Source organism: Leptinotarsa decemlineata, unplaced genomic scaffold (assembly GCF_025532065.1).
Source record: "Leptinotarsa decemlineata unplaced genomic scaffold, Ldec_3_MD MMD2_tig00026328_RagTag_RagTag, whole genome shotgun sequence".
NCBI classification, from domain to species: domain Eukaryota; kingdom Metazoa; phylum Arthropoda; class Insecta; order Coleoptera; family Chrysomelidae; genus Leptinotarsa; species Leptinotarsa decemlineata.
The window spans coordinates 38,030,521-38,048,692 of record NW_027412688.1 but is presented as its reverse complement, the minus strand read 5'-3'; the positions used below and the strand labels follow the sequence as shown (position 1 = coordinate 38,048,692).

Below are 18,172 nucleotides of genomic sequence, written 5' to 3'. Positions count from 1 at the left end.
CCGACATACGGCCACAAATATTGGAAAAAGTCATCGAAGATTGGACCTCCAGATTGGACTACGTCCGAGCCAGCCGTGGCGGTCATATGGCCAAAAGTCATATTTAAATTATAAAGCCAGAAGATTCTCTTTAGAATGAAGTAAAATTCATGTCAATTCAAAAATGTATCTTTGTTTTATTCCATTTCATAGTTCTATGTCTCTATAAAAATACCCTATGTTAGAAGAAACAATTAGTTTTTGTGCTTTCAATAACAGTATTTTCTTTTTGTTGCGTATTGACGAGTTAGTGAACAAAAATGAACGTTTGCATCATCTGCATATGTATAAAAATCCATTCACAGTCCATTCAAATATATCAGTGGCCCCGGAACCGATGCTTGAGGTACACCACAAGTGATATCTTGAATAAAGGATGTTACTAAGTTCTGATGAACTGTTTAACAACGCCCTGTAAGATAAAATTTGATAAACGCGTTTGCCTCCTCTCTTATACCACTGTTTTCTCAGAAAAATAGGAATACAGATAACTGCACAGGAACTATGAATATATTCTTCCATTTGTTTTCTTATTAATTTGAGGAATTTTGCGTTTTCTTCTGAATTACTCTGAATGAAATCGATTATGCATGCAATTAATGAATTATAGATAATTATGAATTGGGAAAAATGTGTTAATAGAAAGTCCTAACGGTACAAGTGAAGGGATTGATGAATTATAGAATCACAACATTGCATCATTATTTTCCTGAACTACGGCAGCTTTTAGGTGTGAATAGCATATTTCCATATCAATAGCTTGTGTTTTCTTATCAATTTCCTTCTGTCAAATCGCCCCGTTCTTCTAAAGATATTATGAAAATTTATAACTTATTAAAGAAACACATTTTAGCTGTTTAGCATGTTTACTTTGTTGATGAGAGATATAAAAGTTAGAAGTGTTTCGTGTGTTCCTGCTATTGAAACAATGAATCAGATTTTGTGTAAAAAATAAAACTAAGTGCTCAAAAACACTTGGAATGTTGACAGTGGCATACGTTGGTTGTACTGCGAGCCAGAAAATTATTGACAAGTGGTACACGCTTGTCACAGAAGATCGAAAAGATGTAAATGACGACGCTCACATCAACAACTGACAAAAATATTGATAAAGTGAAAACAATGTTATGGAAAATCGTCGAATCACTAATATTGAAGTTGTTGAGGTTGTTAATATTCCGATTGGGTCATGCCAAGCAATTTTTTTCGTAAATTTTGGGAGTGAAGCAGCGAAGGCAGAAGGCAGATTTCCTTGAAAGAGAGAAGAGAGGCGATACAACTGCCGCCAAAAGCACATGCAGGAATAACTTCAGTAAAGATTCCTGCACTGACGCCTGTCGGATATAATCCAACATCTTTCGTGGTATTAGCCACGGGAGTAGTTGTTTTCTGATAGGTGTAAGTCCATTAACCTATAGTGTAAGGCTGAACAAATTGTTCCTTTAGATGATTTGATTTGAAGTCGATTTTTTTAAATATTTCCACCCCATTTTCACCCCTTCAGCCAGTTTAATAAACTAGGACGGCTCTGTTTTTCACTAATTCAGTCAATAAGCGTATCGTATTGAAAAATGGTAGGTGTGCAGAGTCGGTAAATGAAAAAAATAATAATGCGATATTTTTTTGTCAGTGTACGTTGTGGATGTGGATAACTTCACAACCGTTGCCCGCTAAACTATATGTCAAATGTATTAGCTGGTTTTCATACTTGATTATGGGATAAAACCCGAAAAAGGTCGTGAAAACTAGTGGAAATTATACAAAAGTGTTTCCATTGATTTCATTAAACTGATCATGAATTCCCCCAAAATCAGTATTTTCTTGTCTAAGCCACCGTATTCACCAGATTTGCCCCCTGCGACTTTTTTCTCTTCCCAAGATTGAAAAGACCCATATAAGGACGGCGATTTGCGACGATTGAGGAGATAAAAACTGAATCGCTGAGAGAGAGAGAGCTCTGGGACATACCAAAAAGTGCATATCAAAACTTCTTCGGGGATTGGAAAAAGCGCCGGGGCCGAGGGAGCTACTTTGAAGGTTACAAAATATGAATTGATGTATAAATGAATAATTTTCAGAGGAAAATGAAATTTCCCCCTATTTTTAGAACAGAGTAGTACTTATAGTGTGATATCATGTTGTCAAAAACTGTCCTGAAACTATTCATTGGCAGTTAAACAATTCTTATCGATATCATTAGTATATTCTAGCTACGTTTTATTTCTGAATATCATTAGAATACTCGTCGAAGTTTCTTTACGATGTAGAAATAAAGTAGGGTGTTAAGGTTCGATAAAAATCTATCAGCGAATCATAGGTTTCTATACTGAAGATTCAGCGACTTGATCTAGAATGTGATTTAAAGATACTGGAAATGGATCCTGACAAAAAACTCTTGGTTGCGTCTCCTGGACATGAACCGAATGTATTTTCGAAACTTCTTTTTTGGTAAGTACCTAACAAAAATGTATTTGGGATTACTTCAGACCGCTGTTGTCCAATGTGGGATACACTGAATAATTTTTTTCATCCAACCTTTGATCTATTTTCAAAAACTGATATGTTTTATCAATTTACAGTCAATAAATAGGAAATTCAACCGTTCACAACGGCTTCAAAGGAATTAATACGATTATTGTGGAATCTGAACCGCAAACTAAAAATTTTGGTGTGTTTTTATGAGTCAACTTTAAACTGTAATATCCCAGTAAATATATTTTCAATTTGATTGATGCGCTATTTGAAACAGCGTACTTTTTCCAACGTAACACAAGACGATTAATTTTACTACTACAGAATCGATATTGTGCCTAATTTTTCTACTCAGGCGCCTCTTTATTCAAATGTAATACTATTCTTCATAATCAAGAAACTACTCTATGTTCTTTCATTTTTTGGAAAAAGGTTCTCACCCATATGAAGTTTCAGGCAAGAGTCACAACTCAACTTGTATATCTACTCTATCCACACTGAAAAATTGTCCTTATTGTTTTTCATGAATTTCAGTGAATTATTATTCTTCTTGTCAGCCAAGTCCAAGTCTTTAATTTTCAAAAAACTAGCAATGTTATGTTTGTCAATGTCCTATGACACTTATCATTGTTTATTGTAGTGGGGTTGACCCAGTGAATAGCTTGTTTCCGTAGTTTCTTGGAAATAATGCAGTCGATAATATACAGTGTGACCCATTTTTAATGGAAACACCCCCCTAAAATTTGAAGTTGTAAACCGATTTTAATAATTTTTTTTTAAAATGTTAAGTACTAAAAGGTCTACCTTGGGACAAAATTTGAAATGTTTATTAAAGTTTCAGGGCATACTACGATATTTTTTCTTAGTCCAAAATCAGGATTTTTCATTAGCTATTTTTTTATTGAAAAAATCACTACGCCACTGGATTCAGAGTTCCTCTAAACAGGTGTGACCAAAATTTCATGGAAAAATATTCATTATTAACAAAGTTATGACAACTCAAAAATTCGAAAACTCACACAGCTAACAGTTACAAAAAACACCCTATATCAACAGATATAGCCATGAGAATATTTTTTTTATGATTTCAACAATAAAGTGCCGCCAGATGAAAAAAAAACAAATAGCGTGAATATTTTTAATGAAAATAACGGAATTACATTCAAGTTTTCACGCAAATTAACTAAAACTAAGACCTAATATTTCAATTTAAATCTTAGTTGCCATGGAAATGATATTACAGTTTGACACTTGTGAAAGATTTAAGTGTACTATTGTCAACAATATTCACTTTACAGTTCTTCGAATTATTTTGTGTCATGGCTGCAAGATTGAGCGTAAGAGAGAAAATTGAAATTGTACGCCTTTCGGGAGATGACGTTAGAAGTGCTAGAGAGGTTTGTAGAGTATATAATGAGAGACATCCAGATCGTCCTCGTATTAGCTGCGGTACGGTAAATAAAATAAATAAAATATTCAATGAAACTGGTGCAGTATCAAAAATGATGTTAAAAAGTAATCCTGTACAAAGACGAAACAGGAATGATCAAATCATTTTAGATTATTTCGTAAATAATCCTAATGCCAGTATAAGGAATGCCACTTTAGATTTGAATATTCCACGAGAAACTATTCGGAGATGTCTCAAGGCGAAGAATATTAAACCTTTCAAGCCAAAATTTTTACACACACTTCAAGAAGGCGATGAAGCAATACGACTGGAAAATTGTTCATGGGGAATATTTAAACAATAGAAATTTACTAAAAAATATTTTATATACCGACGAAGCCACTTTCACTACAAATGGAGTAGTGTCATCACAGAATTGTCGCTATTGGGCAGCGGATAATCCTAACTGGGTAATAAACTGTAAAAGCCAGTATTCCCAAAAAATCAACGTCTGGTGTGGGATATTGAACGAACGAATTTTTAAACACAGAGTTTTGGGATGCTATTCACGAGCTGTCAATCATGAACGATCAAATTTAATTGTCCAGTTAGAAGGATGTTCAGTTCATTATGCCAGAGCTGTGAGGCAATGGCTTAACGAACATTTTCCAAACCGATGGATAGGCCGTGGTAGTCCGTTTATAGAGTGGCCACCCAGATCTCCAGACCTCACAGTTTTGGACTTTTTTCTCTGGGGACTTCTCACACAATAGGTTTACAAAAACCGCTCCAGAGATAAAAATGAACTTTGTGCAAGAATTCGACAGGTATGTGCAGATATCAGCCCTCAAGAACTAAGAAACGTAATCAGAAACATTCGTAAGCGCACGACACATGTATCGAAATATGTGGTGGATTAGTAAAGGCTACTAGAATATGAGTTGGAATTAATTGTTGCACTGAATCGAAACATTTCAATAATTAGTTATCAGTTACGTTTATTAAAATTTTTTGCTTCATTGTTAGTTGAATTGTTCGAATGTAATTCGGTTATTTTCATTAAAAATATTTGCTCTATTTGTTTTTTTTTCATCTGGCGGCACTTTATTGTTGAAATCATAAAAAAAAATGATATATTGTGACTGTTAGCTGTGTGAGTTTTCGAATTTTTGAGTTGTCATAACTTTGTAAATAATGAATATTTTTTCATGAAATTTTGGTCACACCTATTTAGAGGCACTCTGAATCCAGTGGCGTAGTGATTTCTTCAATAAAAAAATCGCTAATAAAAAATCCCGATTTTCGACTAAGAAAAAATATCGTAGTAGTAGTAGTACTTGACATTTAAAAAAAATATATTAAAATCGATTAACAACTTCGAATTTTAGGGTTGTGTTTCCATTGAAAGTGGGTCACACTGTATATTTCGCGTGTCATATGACACAATGACACATTTTTTCATACATTTGAATAAGTAGAAAGCCAAAGAGCTCATGGACAATGTAACTCCACCATTTTTTTCAATATTGACAACGGTAGGAGTCATGAGAACTCTATCTGAAAGAGCCTAGTATTCTTCATATTCGAAGCCTTCATCTGCATTCGTATCAACCTCGTCAAAGAGATGTTTATCCAAAGTTTATAGTTCTTTCATATTAACCCAAACACAGCAATGGTTTGGTCCAAATTATTGAAAAATTAAATACCAAACTGGCATTGAAAACTACTCATACACTACAAAAAGTGTACTGGAAGGTTATGATAAAAAGTACGTTGGTCAAACTGAGGGCACTATAATAACGAGTTTCAAGAAACATAGTTCTCTGTTGACAATATTATGTAACTGGGTTGGACCAATTTCAGTTGGGTGTTGCCGATTTTCAAAAGAGGCTGCTACAATCAAATTAAAAGTGGGAACATCCATCCAAGAGGAATGGATCTGTCTACTCCGCTTGCCGATGAATTGGAGAAGTAAGTATATCGTGACATGTTTCACCAGAATAGTACTTGAAGCAGCATAGCAACCAGTGATTCTGTTAATGTTAGGAAATGGAATATAGAACTCATCAAAGCAACAAACAGAGATATACCTCCGTGTCTGCAGGTGGCAATCGTCAAAACCTTTGGAAAGTCTTATTCAATATTTGGATTCTGGTTGTTATTACAGAGTGTTGTCATAAGGTTAGTGAATACCATAGTTAAAATCAGCTGCGTTGTCATTTCTCATTATTTAGAACTTTGCTGCCCATTGTCTTGGAGAAATATATCAAATCCTTCCACGTTGATGAGTCAACAAACACCATATGGAATTGGGCGGTCAGCATCATAACCCTAACCATCTTAAACAGTTTGATGACCCATCAGTGCTACACAGGCTGTTCCAGAATCGGTATGAGGCTGAGAATCGCATGCTCGTCTCTAGTTTACAGAAAAGTAGGTATAAACCTCTGTTTCCATCCTGAAGACTCCTTCAACTATATTTTAAGGTTTTGAGACTCAGCCAATCATCTCTATCGCAAACTACGACAGCACAAATAGTCAACTTGTTATCAAAAGACGTTAGTACATTCGATGAAGCTGCCAAATATCTCCATTTCTTTTATGTGGCACCCATACAATGCTTGTGCTCCCTTTATGTCTTGTGGGATCTACTAGGGGTGGCTGCCTTTGCTGGGGTGATGCTGATAGTTCTAGAATCCATCCCAATGAGAGGTGACTCATTCATTTGTTTTTCTTCCTTCAAATAGTAACCTAAACAATCTACACAACAATGTAATTAATCTAGTCTCATTAACCCATAATGTTTCAGCCCTATTGGTGACTTCTCAGAGAAGATTGTGCAATAAAACGGATGTTCTTACAGACCACAGAACGAAAGTTGTTACTGAAATCATTTCTGGAATACACCTCATCAAGATGCATGCTTGGGAAAAGCCGTTCGAGAAAGTTCTGATGGCTGCTAGGAAGTAAGATCCAATATATCTAGATGATTATCTTGACACTTCTTTCAATTTCAATGTGATGTAACTGAATCAATTATTTTATTTGACAGCACCAATGAAACTGATCTACTTTATGCTACTCACTGCCTTCTATTTTCAGATTCGAAATCGACCTGATACAGAAATCAGCCTACATCAAAGCCACCCTCTCTTCTCTCACATTCCTCACGGAGCGTGTGGCTCTCTTTGTATCTCTCATAACCTTCGTACTGCTTGGTAATACCCTAAAAGCTGAGGTGGTTTTCACAGCCGTTAACATCTTCAACATACTCCAGCTCTACATGTGTCAGTACCTCCCGGAAGCTGTAGCTCGGTACGGGGAAGCTAGCGAAGCTATCGAGAGGCTGGAGAGGTTTCTTCTGCTGGAGGAAAAGGGTAGCGAGTTTAAAGTCATCAGCTATACGAAAAGTAGACGAAAACCTGGCTCGATTAAGTTAGCAGATGTTTGCGTTAAAAAAGGACACGTGCCAATACTCCAGGTATGGTGTAGCTTCTTATATTCATGATGTAACTATGTGAGCTTCCATGGAAGTAACTCTTTGGCTTCGATTTATGATTCTCTTTGTTTCTCTTATTCTTCACCGCTAGAATCTCAACTTTAGACTTCGACCAGGCACACTTTGCTGCATAGTTGGAGACTACGGATCTGGGAAAACTGCCTTCGTGAACATGCTGTTGAAAGAACTCTCCATAGCCTCGGGAAGAATGGAAGTTATTGGTTCTGTCTCTTACGCCAGTCAAAATCCTTGGCTCTTCTCTTCCAACATCAGAAACAACATACTATTTGGTCGCAATTATAATAGACACAGGTGAGAATATAAAGATTTAGGTCCGGGAGTCTTGGAGGCTACCAGTTAAAGTATTTTCCTTCTTAGGTATAGAGAAGTAGTCAAGATCTGTGGTTTGGAAATGGACCTGCAGCAGTTACCTCAAGGCGACCAAACCCTTATTGGAGAGACAGGGGTGAGACTTAGCAAAGCGCTGCAGGCTAAGATCAACCTGGCCAGAGCTGTATATGTTGATGTTGATAATTATCTTCTGGATGATCCGCTAGTTGCAATTGGTGCTAATGTGGGGCAGCAAATTTTTGACGAGTGTATTTGTGGCTTTTTGGCCAATAAAACGAGGGTGCTGGTGACGCAGAGAATTGAGTATTTGGAAAAGGCTGATTTGATTGTGTTCTTGGAAAATGTAGGTGTCGCTCATTCTGAATACCAAAGTTGGTGGTATGGTATTGGTAATATCGGTTTCTTTTGCAGGGAACAATTAGTAAAGTTTTGAATTTCCAAGATCTGTCAGAAACTGAACTGAGCTTACTGATGACAAGATCATCTCATAATCGGAAAGATATAACAAGTGTGAGTATATTTTCTATGTGTACAGTGATATGCATACACGAGGTGTTTCCTAACTATGGTACGAAACTTCAGAGGGTGATTCGTTGGGTCGTTTTAAGTTATTTGAAGTATTAAGGCTTTTATTTGGAAAAAGAAATAGATTTATTTGAAATAGATATCCTAATATACATATATATTACATGAATATATAAGTTATTGAACAGAATTTGAAAAAAAAACTGAAATATACAGTGTCACACATAAAGTCCGCAACAAATGGGATTTTTTTTGTTCATCTCTTCAAGCAACTTCTCATATCTCCATTAGGTTGTGCTTCAGAAATGATGCCAAATGACATGCATATGTCATGCATATGTCATTTGGCATCATGTCATGTCACGTCCAATTTGACATTTTTTCCAAAAAATGTTCAGAAAAGCAGTTATTGCTCGAAATTTCGAAAATCGGTAAAGAGAAAAGATGATTGTTTTTTCATTTTTTACCCATATACCAATTTTTAGCTCTCTAGTACAAATTTAGTTTTTTTACAGTTTTTAGAAAATTTGACATTTGCCGATTTCTTAAATTTAGCCAAACGTCAACAAAGTTAGTGCTTTATGCCTAACTTATCTTTCTAACGCATTTTTAATACCAATTGCAATTCTAAATACAACTTGTTTCGCAAAAATTTAAAACACCAGAAAATATTATGCCAAAAATGATGCAAAGTTGATACAGTTTTTAAAAACATATAAATATTTAACTTTATTTCTACTTTTTGCGAAATAGCTTGATACATAAGCATAATTAAAAAACAATATCAATGAAAAGTCAATAATTTATTCTTTACTGTAGTTTTCAAACAGTTAAACTTTGATTTACTAATTACGAAAAATTACAACGAAATTAAACTAAGGGTACTGTGGAAACAATTGAACTGAACTGAATAAGCAAAATATTTCATTGTCATTTGACATTTGTTGAATAACTCAAAATAGTATTTATCAGTTTTAGATTTAAAATAGTTTATTCGTTATCTAGTGTGTTGTTAAAAATGCTGAATCCTCAAGAGAAAATTGAAATCGTTTTAATATGCGGCGAGAATACCGGTCACCGACAAGTAGCTGATATTTTCAATGCCAGACATCCTGCAAGAAATATTCATCAGTCAACAGTTAGTAGGATAATAGCTAAGTTTAAATCTACTGGCTCGGTTGAGAGTGATTTTAGAAAAGCACATCAGCCTTCTAGACATACTGAAGAAGTGGAATTTGAAATATGTTTGGATGTCGTAGAACATAAAAAAACAAGTATTCAAGATATTGCAGATAGAACAGATGTTAACCGAGAGAGTGTACGACGTATTTTACACAAAAATAAATTTACGCCTTATAAACTGAAATTGAAAGAAAGGGACTTTGATATGAGCTTGTATTTTTCTTTTTGGTTTCAAGGGGAAAAAGAAGAAAATTATCATTTTCCTTATCAAATTTTCATTTATTCGACTCCTTAAGTCATTCACATCTTGAACAGGAGTTTTATAAACGAGACTCTTCAGATTACCCCATGGATAAAAATCCAGTGGATTCATATCAGAACTGCGAGCTGGCCAATTTTGAGTTCCAGCACGTTCAATCCAGTGATTAGCAAAATGGGTAAATGATCTGGCAGAAAGTCCGTCTGGAATTCACCTGTTAATCTTGCTGGTAGAAAAAATGGGACAATTTCTACCAAATCGTTCAGCGAAAATTGTTGCAGATAATGACTTTCTCAAATAACGTGTGGATTTTCGCCGGCTCAAGAATGATTATTGTGAAAGTTCATAATAGCATCTCGTGGAAAATTTGCTTCGTCCGTTAATAAAATATTTGGTAAAAAAATATTATTGTGTGTAAATCCCGAGGCAGTAGAGCTTGAACTCGCTGAATTTCTGTTCAACAATTCAATTTCCAGACTTTCGTTGCTAATCGTGATCCAGACTTCATTGAGCAAGATTCCAAAGAGCGGTCCCCGTGTGGAACCTTGAGGGATTACTTCAGGTCAGGTGCGAATAGATGCGTCCTTGCAATCCTTGCCACTCTCTTCATTCTGGGGCAACTGTTCACTAATGTCTCCGATTTATGGGTGACCTACTGGTAAGTCTCTCCATCCTAACATTTCAGACCCCTACTCCCATTTATTTTCCAGGGTGAACGTCAATTCCACTGGAGACACCTCTGGAGCTTCAGACCACAAGAACATTTTTCCTGATTTGATGGAAATTATACCGAGGATTAACGACTACATGGATCTTGACGAAACAGAGGAAGGGCATTTCCATATCTACGTCTACACAGGAATCATAATAGCGTGTGTTGTTCTGGTCGTTATGAGATCTCTTATGTTTAACCGAGTTTGCATCAGTGCTTCTGAAGTGCTTCACGGGAAAATGTTCTCCCATGTGGTTCTCGCTCCCATGAGGTTTTTCAACGTCCACGCATCAGGTTAAGTTGAGAATTGTCATTTTGAACTTCTCCTTGTGTATAATTTTCCATATTTTTGTCAGTTTCTGTTCTTTTCCTCAGTTTATTTACATTTTTCCTGTTTTATAAGTTTTTCTACTCCTAAGAAGTATCTACCTTTTTATTTTCCTTATCTTCAGAACCTCAGTTACTTTCTGATTCATAAAAAAAAGGTTTTGGCTTTCTACTTCTCCATGTAGAAATCTAAAACCTTTTTTTCCAAAAAATTATTCACTCCTGAAAATATACCTCATTAAATTTCTGATTTAGTTATTTGCGTTATTTATTTATCGTCTTCTTTCACTTTTTGAATTTTTATATTGTTTTCTTTCTCTTTGCAGTGTTTTCTATACCATATATATATATATATATATATATATATATATATATATATATATATATATATATATATATATATATATATATATATATATAGCAGCAATTGATAAGTGAACTCTTTATAACTATTCTCAAGCTTTCGAGTAACTCAAACTCATCGTCAGGGGTACTAGAAAATACAAATTACAAACGTTTGTTATTAGAATATAATATGAATGTAAATGTACAAATTTTCGTCTAATCTTCAACCTCAGATTCGTCACTGTTGCTACCGCTATCATCAAAGTGAATTATGATTGGTTCAATATTGTGTTCAATACGGTTGTCTACGTCCCATATTTTTTGCTCCTCTTTTAAAACATGCTGCATGCATTTCTTCCAGTCTTCTGCAGAAACAGTTCGAATAGCTTCTTGTAGGTGATGTTGCACGTCCACTAATTTAAATGTTCTGTTTTCTCGTGCCACATATCCATTTACTTGCGCCCAGATTAATTTTATTGGGTTTAATTCGCAGTGGTATGGTGGTAACCTTAAAACTGTAATTCCACGACTTAACGCCATTTCATCCACTGCGAATTTTTTATATTTGTCTGTGTGTAATTTTGTTAGCTGAAGTAGTTCTGCCTTTAAACTATCTTTGTTATATTGGATGTTCTTATTAATTAACCATTCTTGAATTGCTGCTTTTTTCCATGATTGTTTCGGTAATGGTTCTAAATGTCGACTATGGTATGGGGCATTGTCCATGACGATGACAGACCCAGGTTCCACAAGTTGAATGATGCCTTCAAACCATTTTTCAAACACCTCCGCATTCATCTCTTCATGATAGTCGCCTGTTTTCTTAGATTTAAATATTAATTCACCATTTGGTAAAAATCCACTGTCGCTTCCTATATGCGTAACTATCAGACGACTACCTTTTCCAGATGGCTGTTTCAACCCAACTGACAAACCTTCAATAAAGGCTTGTCGTGCACTTGTTATATTACCATCCTGCCATACTTTTTTGACCGTATGTCCTTGGTTAACCCATGTCTTGTCCATGAAGTACAATTTTTTTTGAGCTTCCGAAATTCGTCAATTTTTCTTAGATAGTTTCTGCTCCATGCCATTATTTCTTGACGTTCAATGAGAATGCTTTTCCTGTCAACTTTTCCGTACGTAAATTTCATTTCGTGTACAAGTTTCCTAAAAGTTTCTTTACCCATTTTTGGGACCAATTCATGATCGCTAAGTGCCTCCAGACCTGTTTGTAGTGTGGGCAGCTCATTTCTGAAAAAAAACTGTGAATAGTTCCGCGTATACTGGTTTTGGCTTCTTCATCAACTGTGATTTTTTTTCGTCCGCTACTAGTTTTTGGCGTTTGTACGTCCCCATGAATTTCTGCTTCTCTTAGTATTTTGTAAATCGATGATTTTGGTACACCGGTATAATCAGAGCACATATCAACTAATTTATCTTTTGTAATTGTGGAACTTAATAATGTAGAAATGCCCGGTTGGTTATTCGGAGGTACACACGTAGAATTACAGCACATATGCACAAAGTCATCTTTTGGTGGCTGATGATCTCTTTCAAGACAGTGAAATACTCGCAGTACAATTTGTTTTTCTCTTACTGACCGAGACTCCGACCGTTTTACCTTTTTCGACGTGGAAGGCCCGACCATGTCTCTCATTTTTTGAGTAGTTTGAGAACGGTGTAGAAATATAATTATGTAACGCTTAAACACTTATTAGCACTATTATTTTCACCAATTGTTATCACAACACGTCGATTGCTGACTAACTTAACTGTAAAACGTACAATTCACGCTGTATAATTCACAAACCAATGATACGCTCATGGCTGCAAGTACATTAGTGAGGACTGCAACGATGAGATGGAAGTTACGGCAAAGTGACAAAGACAGAAATATCGTTGCGTACAGCGTTGCCACTAGTTGTAATATATCTAACACTATACAGAAAATAATGAATTTTAACTGATCAGTAATCAGGAAATGTATAAGTATTACTCATTACAAGCTCATTACTGATTTTTGTCATAAATAATACCTTTTAATCGTACTAGTATTGTGTATTATCTATAATTTGTCACAACCTACAACTCTACTGGTTACTATATTTTGATTCTGCTATAAACTGGTAACGTAAAATTTAGATATGACAACGCGCTTTACTCTCAATCATTATTGGTTTTACTATAACCTATCTTCCTACATATAAACAAATAACAAAACAACTGTTGTTCATGTGGCTTGTGGAGGTGGTATTGAACTATAATTTATATTTTTCCTTGATTGTTGATTTATAAAGATAATTTTCCTTTTTTAAAGTGGAATATCTAGGTACGTGTAAATTATTTCACCTTGATATAGGCGCTGTTGCCAATATGTGAATTAGAAACTAATCCCTTTAAAAATTAAAACCCAACATTTGAAACAACAATTTAAATACTTTTCGAAGTAAATTTATAAAACTCATGAATTAAACTCAACTTTATTTTGTTCAAACTTGCATTTGCTGTAATAACCCAAATTGAGGAACATTCCCCATTGTCTCAATTTTCTATTCATTCTTTTCTCCATTTGCTCCCATTTTTTCCCCACCTTTAACATCCTTTCTGTTGGTTTTATGTTAATTCTAAGATATCTTTGCATTTTCGTAGTATCCAATAATCATTCAGTTATTTTACATTTTCAGGAAAAATATTGAGCAGGTTCTCTAAAGATCTAGCCAGTATGGATCTGATTCTACCGAGCGCAACTATGAAAGCTATACAGATCTACTTAATGATGTTGGGAATTTTGATTCTAGTGTTTATCACTTCGGTTTGGATGCTAATACCAGCTTTTCTCTTGGCAATAATCATCTACTTTATTGTCTTGTCCTATTTGAAAACATCTCGAATAATCAACAGTATGGAAAAAAAAGGTGAGATGATATTGAACAATCTTCAAGTTGTGTGGTCTATAAGTACCTACTAATAAGTATATTTTCTATATTTCTAGCTAGATCACCCTTATATTCCCATATTACCTCCTCTGTTTCTGGATTGTCAACGATACGTTCTTCGGGAGCTGAACAAATGTTGAGTGAAGAGTTTGACGACCTACTCAATAGTCACACGAGCTTTTGGTTCCTGTCTTCATCTTGCTTCGAAGCGTTTGGGTTCTTTTCGGATGTGATTTTCACAGTATTTTTGGCAATTGTCGCATTCCACTTCATTATTTTCAGAAATGGTAAGCGTAAGTATTCTTTTAACCTCAATTATATAACATTCATCCAGACGACCAGCAGTGTGTTTGTATGTTTTGTTGCCACTAATCGTATTTCGAATTATTTCGAACGAAAACGACCCAATTTAGTGCCAATAAAACACACAAATTTATACTGACTACCAACATTCGCTGCCATCTACAGCTTTCATTCAAAACTACAGTTATTTCTAAAGGAAATCTACTAGTGAGTTCATGGAGCTTGAAGCGTGGAATCATAGATGGCGCAATAAGATCCATCCGTGATTAAACATGAGTATAGCGAAATTTTACATTTTTTTTGGCGTTTCAGAAAACATTCATAGTGGAAACGTAGGACTGGCGGTATCCCAAAGTATTATTCTGGTAGGAATGTTACAATTGGGCGTCAAATATGGCACAGGCATGGCGAATAGTGTCATTAGCGTGGAGAGAGTTCTAGAGTACACGAAAATAGAAAAAGAGAACCTTGAAGGGGATAACGCCCCTAAAAATTGGCCGCAGCTCGGTAAAATAACGTTCAGAAATACACATCTCTGGTATGCAAGGGAAAAACCACCTGCCCTCAAGAATTTGAATATAGTAATATTACCGAGAGAAAAAGTAAGTTGAGAATCTGCCCTGTGAGTGAATAAGGAGTACCACAAGAACTAAAACAGAACTAATTTAGGATAAAGTTGATGGTTGTTGGGAAAAAACGTTTTGGCCGAATACTACTCCATCAATTCAAGGAAAATTTGAAAATTTCCGTGTGGACGGAGAAGTTGAAGCACAAAAATGTTTTTCCCAAAAACTAAATCTCTCCAAATAAAATAAATGTAACTTTCATTTCATATACTATTTTTCTTTCATGTACAGATTGGTGTTGTCGGGAAGGGAGATTCAGGACAATCGACTTTGATTGCTTCCTTATTCAGACTCTCCCCAGTTGAAGGACTTGTGGCTATAGACGACATTGATACGTCTACAATGAGTTTGAGATCCCTCAGGTCGAGCATTTCTTTCATACCGCAGGAGCCGGTTTTATTTTCAGCAACTATAAGGTGAGGCACATCATTCGAAACGCTTGTAGCTTTTAAAACTTTTTCCAGCTTCGAATTTTTATTATATTTATAGTTGAGACTTCAGTTTTCATTCTTTTCAAGGTACAACTTGGATCCTTTCAACAGGGTTACAGACGACGTACTTTGGAAAGCCCTGGAAGACGTGAGTATATAAGAAAAATGTCATATGAATCTGAATCATTTTGACGTCCCATTATATTAAGTCATTGTTACTTTCTCTGAGTGTATCACCGAAATGTTTAGCAATCCCCAAATAATGTTGTACTGTTCAGACGTCTGTGGGTGATTCTTTTAATAATTTCGCAGCTCTAAATTAAGTTGGTTACACCCACATTTTCATAATTGTCATGGAATTCAAAATTAACCTCAAGGTGCCGGAATATCAGTCATTTCCAAACATTGAATGTAACCGTTCATAATCGATGAAAAATCATATTAAAACTCACTAACGCAGTTCACGTGATTTTCAGTATGGAAGGTTCACAAAACCGCGGTACGTGTTTTACAATAACTTTCTCAAGCAGGTCATCATTTACTCATTGATCAAAACCATTTTATAGTCTAGGAACACTAGCTCTTACTTGCCTACACTCTTATCAGATAATTAGATACAATCAGATGATTAAATCTACTTTAGAACCCATGCTAAGGTTTCTAAAGTATAAAATGGTTATAATTCGAGAGAAATTCATCAGGCTTCTTTGAGGAAACCAGCGTATAGCAAAAAACAGTAGTAGTTTTTGTAAACCTCTAGTGAAAACCACAGTAAACTGCATTAGTATATTTTCAAACATTTTTCACGTTCCCGGAACATTAGTCACCCCCAAATTAGTTTCAAGGTATCGGAACATAAGTCATTCTAGAATAATTTTCAAGAAATCTGGAAATCAGTATCTTTCAGGTTTTTCAAGGTTTTTCACCGTCTCTTTAGCTGCTCCCATACTGTGTTAATAGTGTTTTAATTTTAACCATCCTTAAAATATCTTACGTTGCCAGAATATGTATAAGACAGTCACAAAAATTATTTCAAAACTATTTTCACGTCGCTGGAAGTTTGGTCACTACGGAAATTTTTGTTACGTTACCGAAACAATAGCTACTTCCGAAATCATTTTTATGTTCCCGGAACGTTGGCCATTTCTGATATTATTTTTGTCACCGAAATTGTATTATTCATTGCCAAAATATTTCAACTTTGACGGAAATTAGACACTTCCAAAATCATATTGAGGTCGGCTGAACATCAGAAACTCCTTAAATTATATTGAAGTGGCCTGACTATTAGTCAGTTTTGAAGCATTATTACTTAACCGCAATATTAGGTACTCCTACAAATATATTTACGCTGTCGGAGCATTGGACACCCTCCTAAGATTTTTAGATGATAATTTATTGAGAAAATAAACTCGTATTTCTGGAAATCATAAGATTTTTCACTCATAGGTCGATATGAAAGGGACCGTTTACAATCTATCTCAGCTAGTTTCTGAGAGAGGATCCAATTTTGATACAGGCGAGAGAAGATTGCTCTGCCTTGCTAGAGCTTTGGTTAGAAACAACAAAATTTTGGTAGTGGAGGAAGGTTCAGTTGATACAGATCCATCGTAAGTATTCGTAACTGTGTGTATTTATACCTTTTGTTACAATGTTTGAAAGAAATATACGTTAGAGTAATGTACCAATGAAATTTCTCAAAAAATCAACTGCTTCTCTGGCTATTAACAAGACTAGTAATGAATGTCTGGGTATATAAGGCTGAATGTTTTATCATTTTCTAGTACTAATCGCCTGATCCAGAAGATAATCCGAGAAAAATTCCAGAAATGCACCGTCATTACCATCGCTAACAACCTGTCAACAGTCATTGACAGCGACAAGATCCTTGTCATGGATGGAGGGGAGGCTTTGGAATACAGTCACGCTCATGTACTTCTTCAGAGTCCTGACGGTCATTTCAGGAAGATGGTGGAAGAATTAGGAGCTAAATCACAAGAAACTTTGAGGGAAGCCGCCAAGAAGGACTTTGAGAAGAAGAATTTGGGGATAGAGTTCACATTTGATAACTGTTAAGTTCGATTTTGTTTCAGTATGATTATTGTTGGTTTCGTTTCACTATAAAGTATTAAACAATGAGAATTATATGGAAAACTTGATACTTTTTCTTTCATCACATCGCCGGAATATTAGTCATTTCCAAAATATTTTGACATTTTATTCATTTAATTATAAAACAATAACGATAAACATTAATTGGCGCTCCGGGGCGACTTCATTGATTCCAGTGGCGCATTTGCTTTTTCAGCAGCAGGAAAACCCGGAAAAACCTGCAGCACAACATCATCTGAAGATCTTGATCTAACAATGTCCTCTCTCTTATAAAAGAAAATGTAGGGTGTCTCCAGAGGTTCCAATAAATTCAATGCATCGCCAGAACACTTCGTGACACGACTTTCGTCTTTGATCAAAGCGTAATAATGACCAAATTCAACGCCAGAACCACAGTGAACAATGACTGCAGGAATATTATAATAGTGGTCTGCTAGGTTGAAGTGTTTATCTATTTCGAACCTTCCAAAGAGTTTCTTGCTTCCGTTAGCGGTTGAGTCTTGTTTGAAAATCATCAGTGTTATTATTAGATTGACTGGTGCCTCAGCTATACTTGTTTCCTTATAACAGTCAGTCAGTTTGGCGCATGTTTGACAATACAGTCGATCATCACCTGTTAAAAATTCCATTTTCAGATGATTTAACAATAAGCTTTGCACG

General features: G+C 35.4%; 1 protein-coding gene across 2 annotated transcripts; it reads left to right on the top strand.

Moving 5' to 3' along the window:
* The first annotated feature begins 305 nt into the window (after positions 1–305).
* Positions 306–17,554, top strand: LOC111514902 (ATP-binding cassette subfamily C member 4). 2 transcript variants are annotated; one of them, XM_074182455.1, is made up of 19 exons: positions 306–2,487; positions 5,765–5,872; positions 5,948–6,082; positions 6,136–6,334; positions 6,388–6,613; positions 6,711–6,867; positions 7,004–7,382; positions 7,492–7,712; positions 7,779–8,094; positions 8,163–8,261; positions 10,194–10,375; positions 10,428–10,723; positions 13,789–14,019; positions 14,097–14,327; positions 14,656–14,945; positions 15,201–15,385; positions 15,488–15,548; positions 16,850–17,010; positions 17,185–17,554. In XM_074182455.1, the coding sequence occupies exons 1-19, from the start codon at positions 2,414–2,416 to the stop codon at positions 17,474–17,476; spliced, it is 3,843 nt and encodes a 1,280-aa protein (XP_074038556.1). In that variant the 5' UTR covers positions 306–2,413; the 3' UTR covers positions 17,477–17,554. The 2 variants fall into 2 exon arrangements, with proteins under 2 accessions (XP_074038556.1, XP_074038555.1); XM_074182454.1 differs by having other exon boundaries at positions 14,097–14,333.
* The last annotated feature ends 618 nt before the right edge of the window (positions 17,555–18,172 follow it).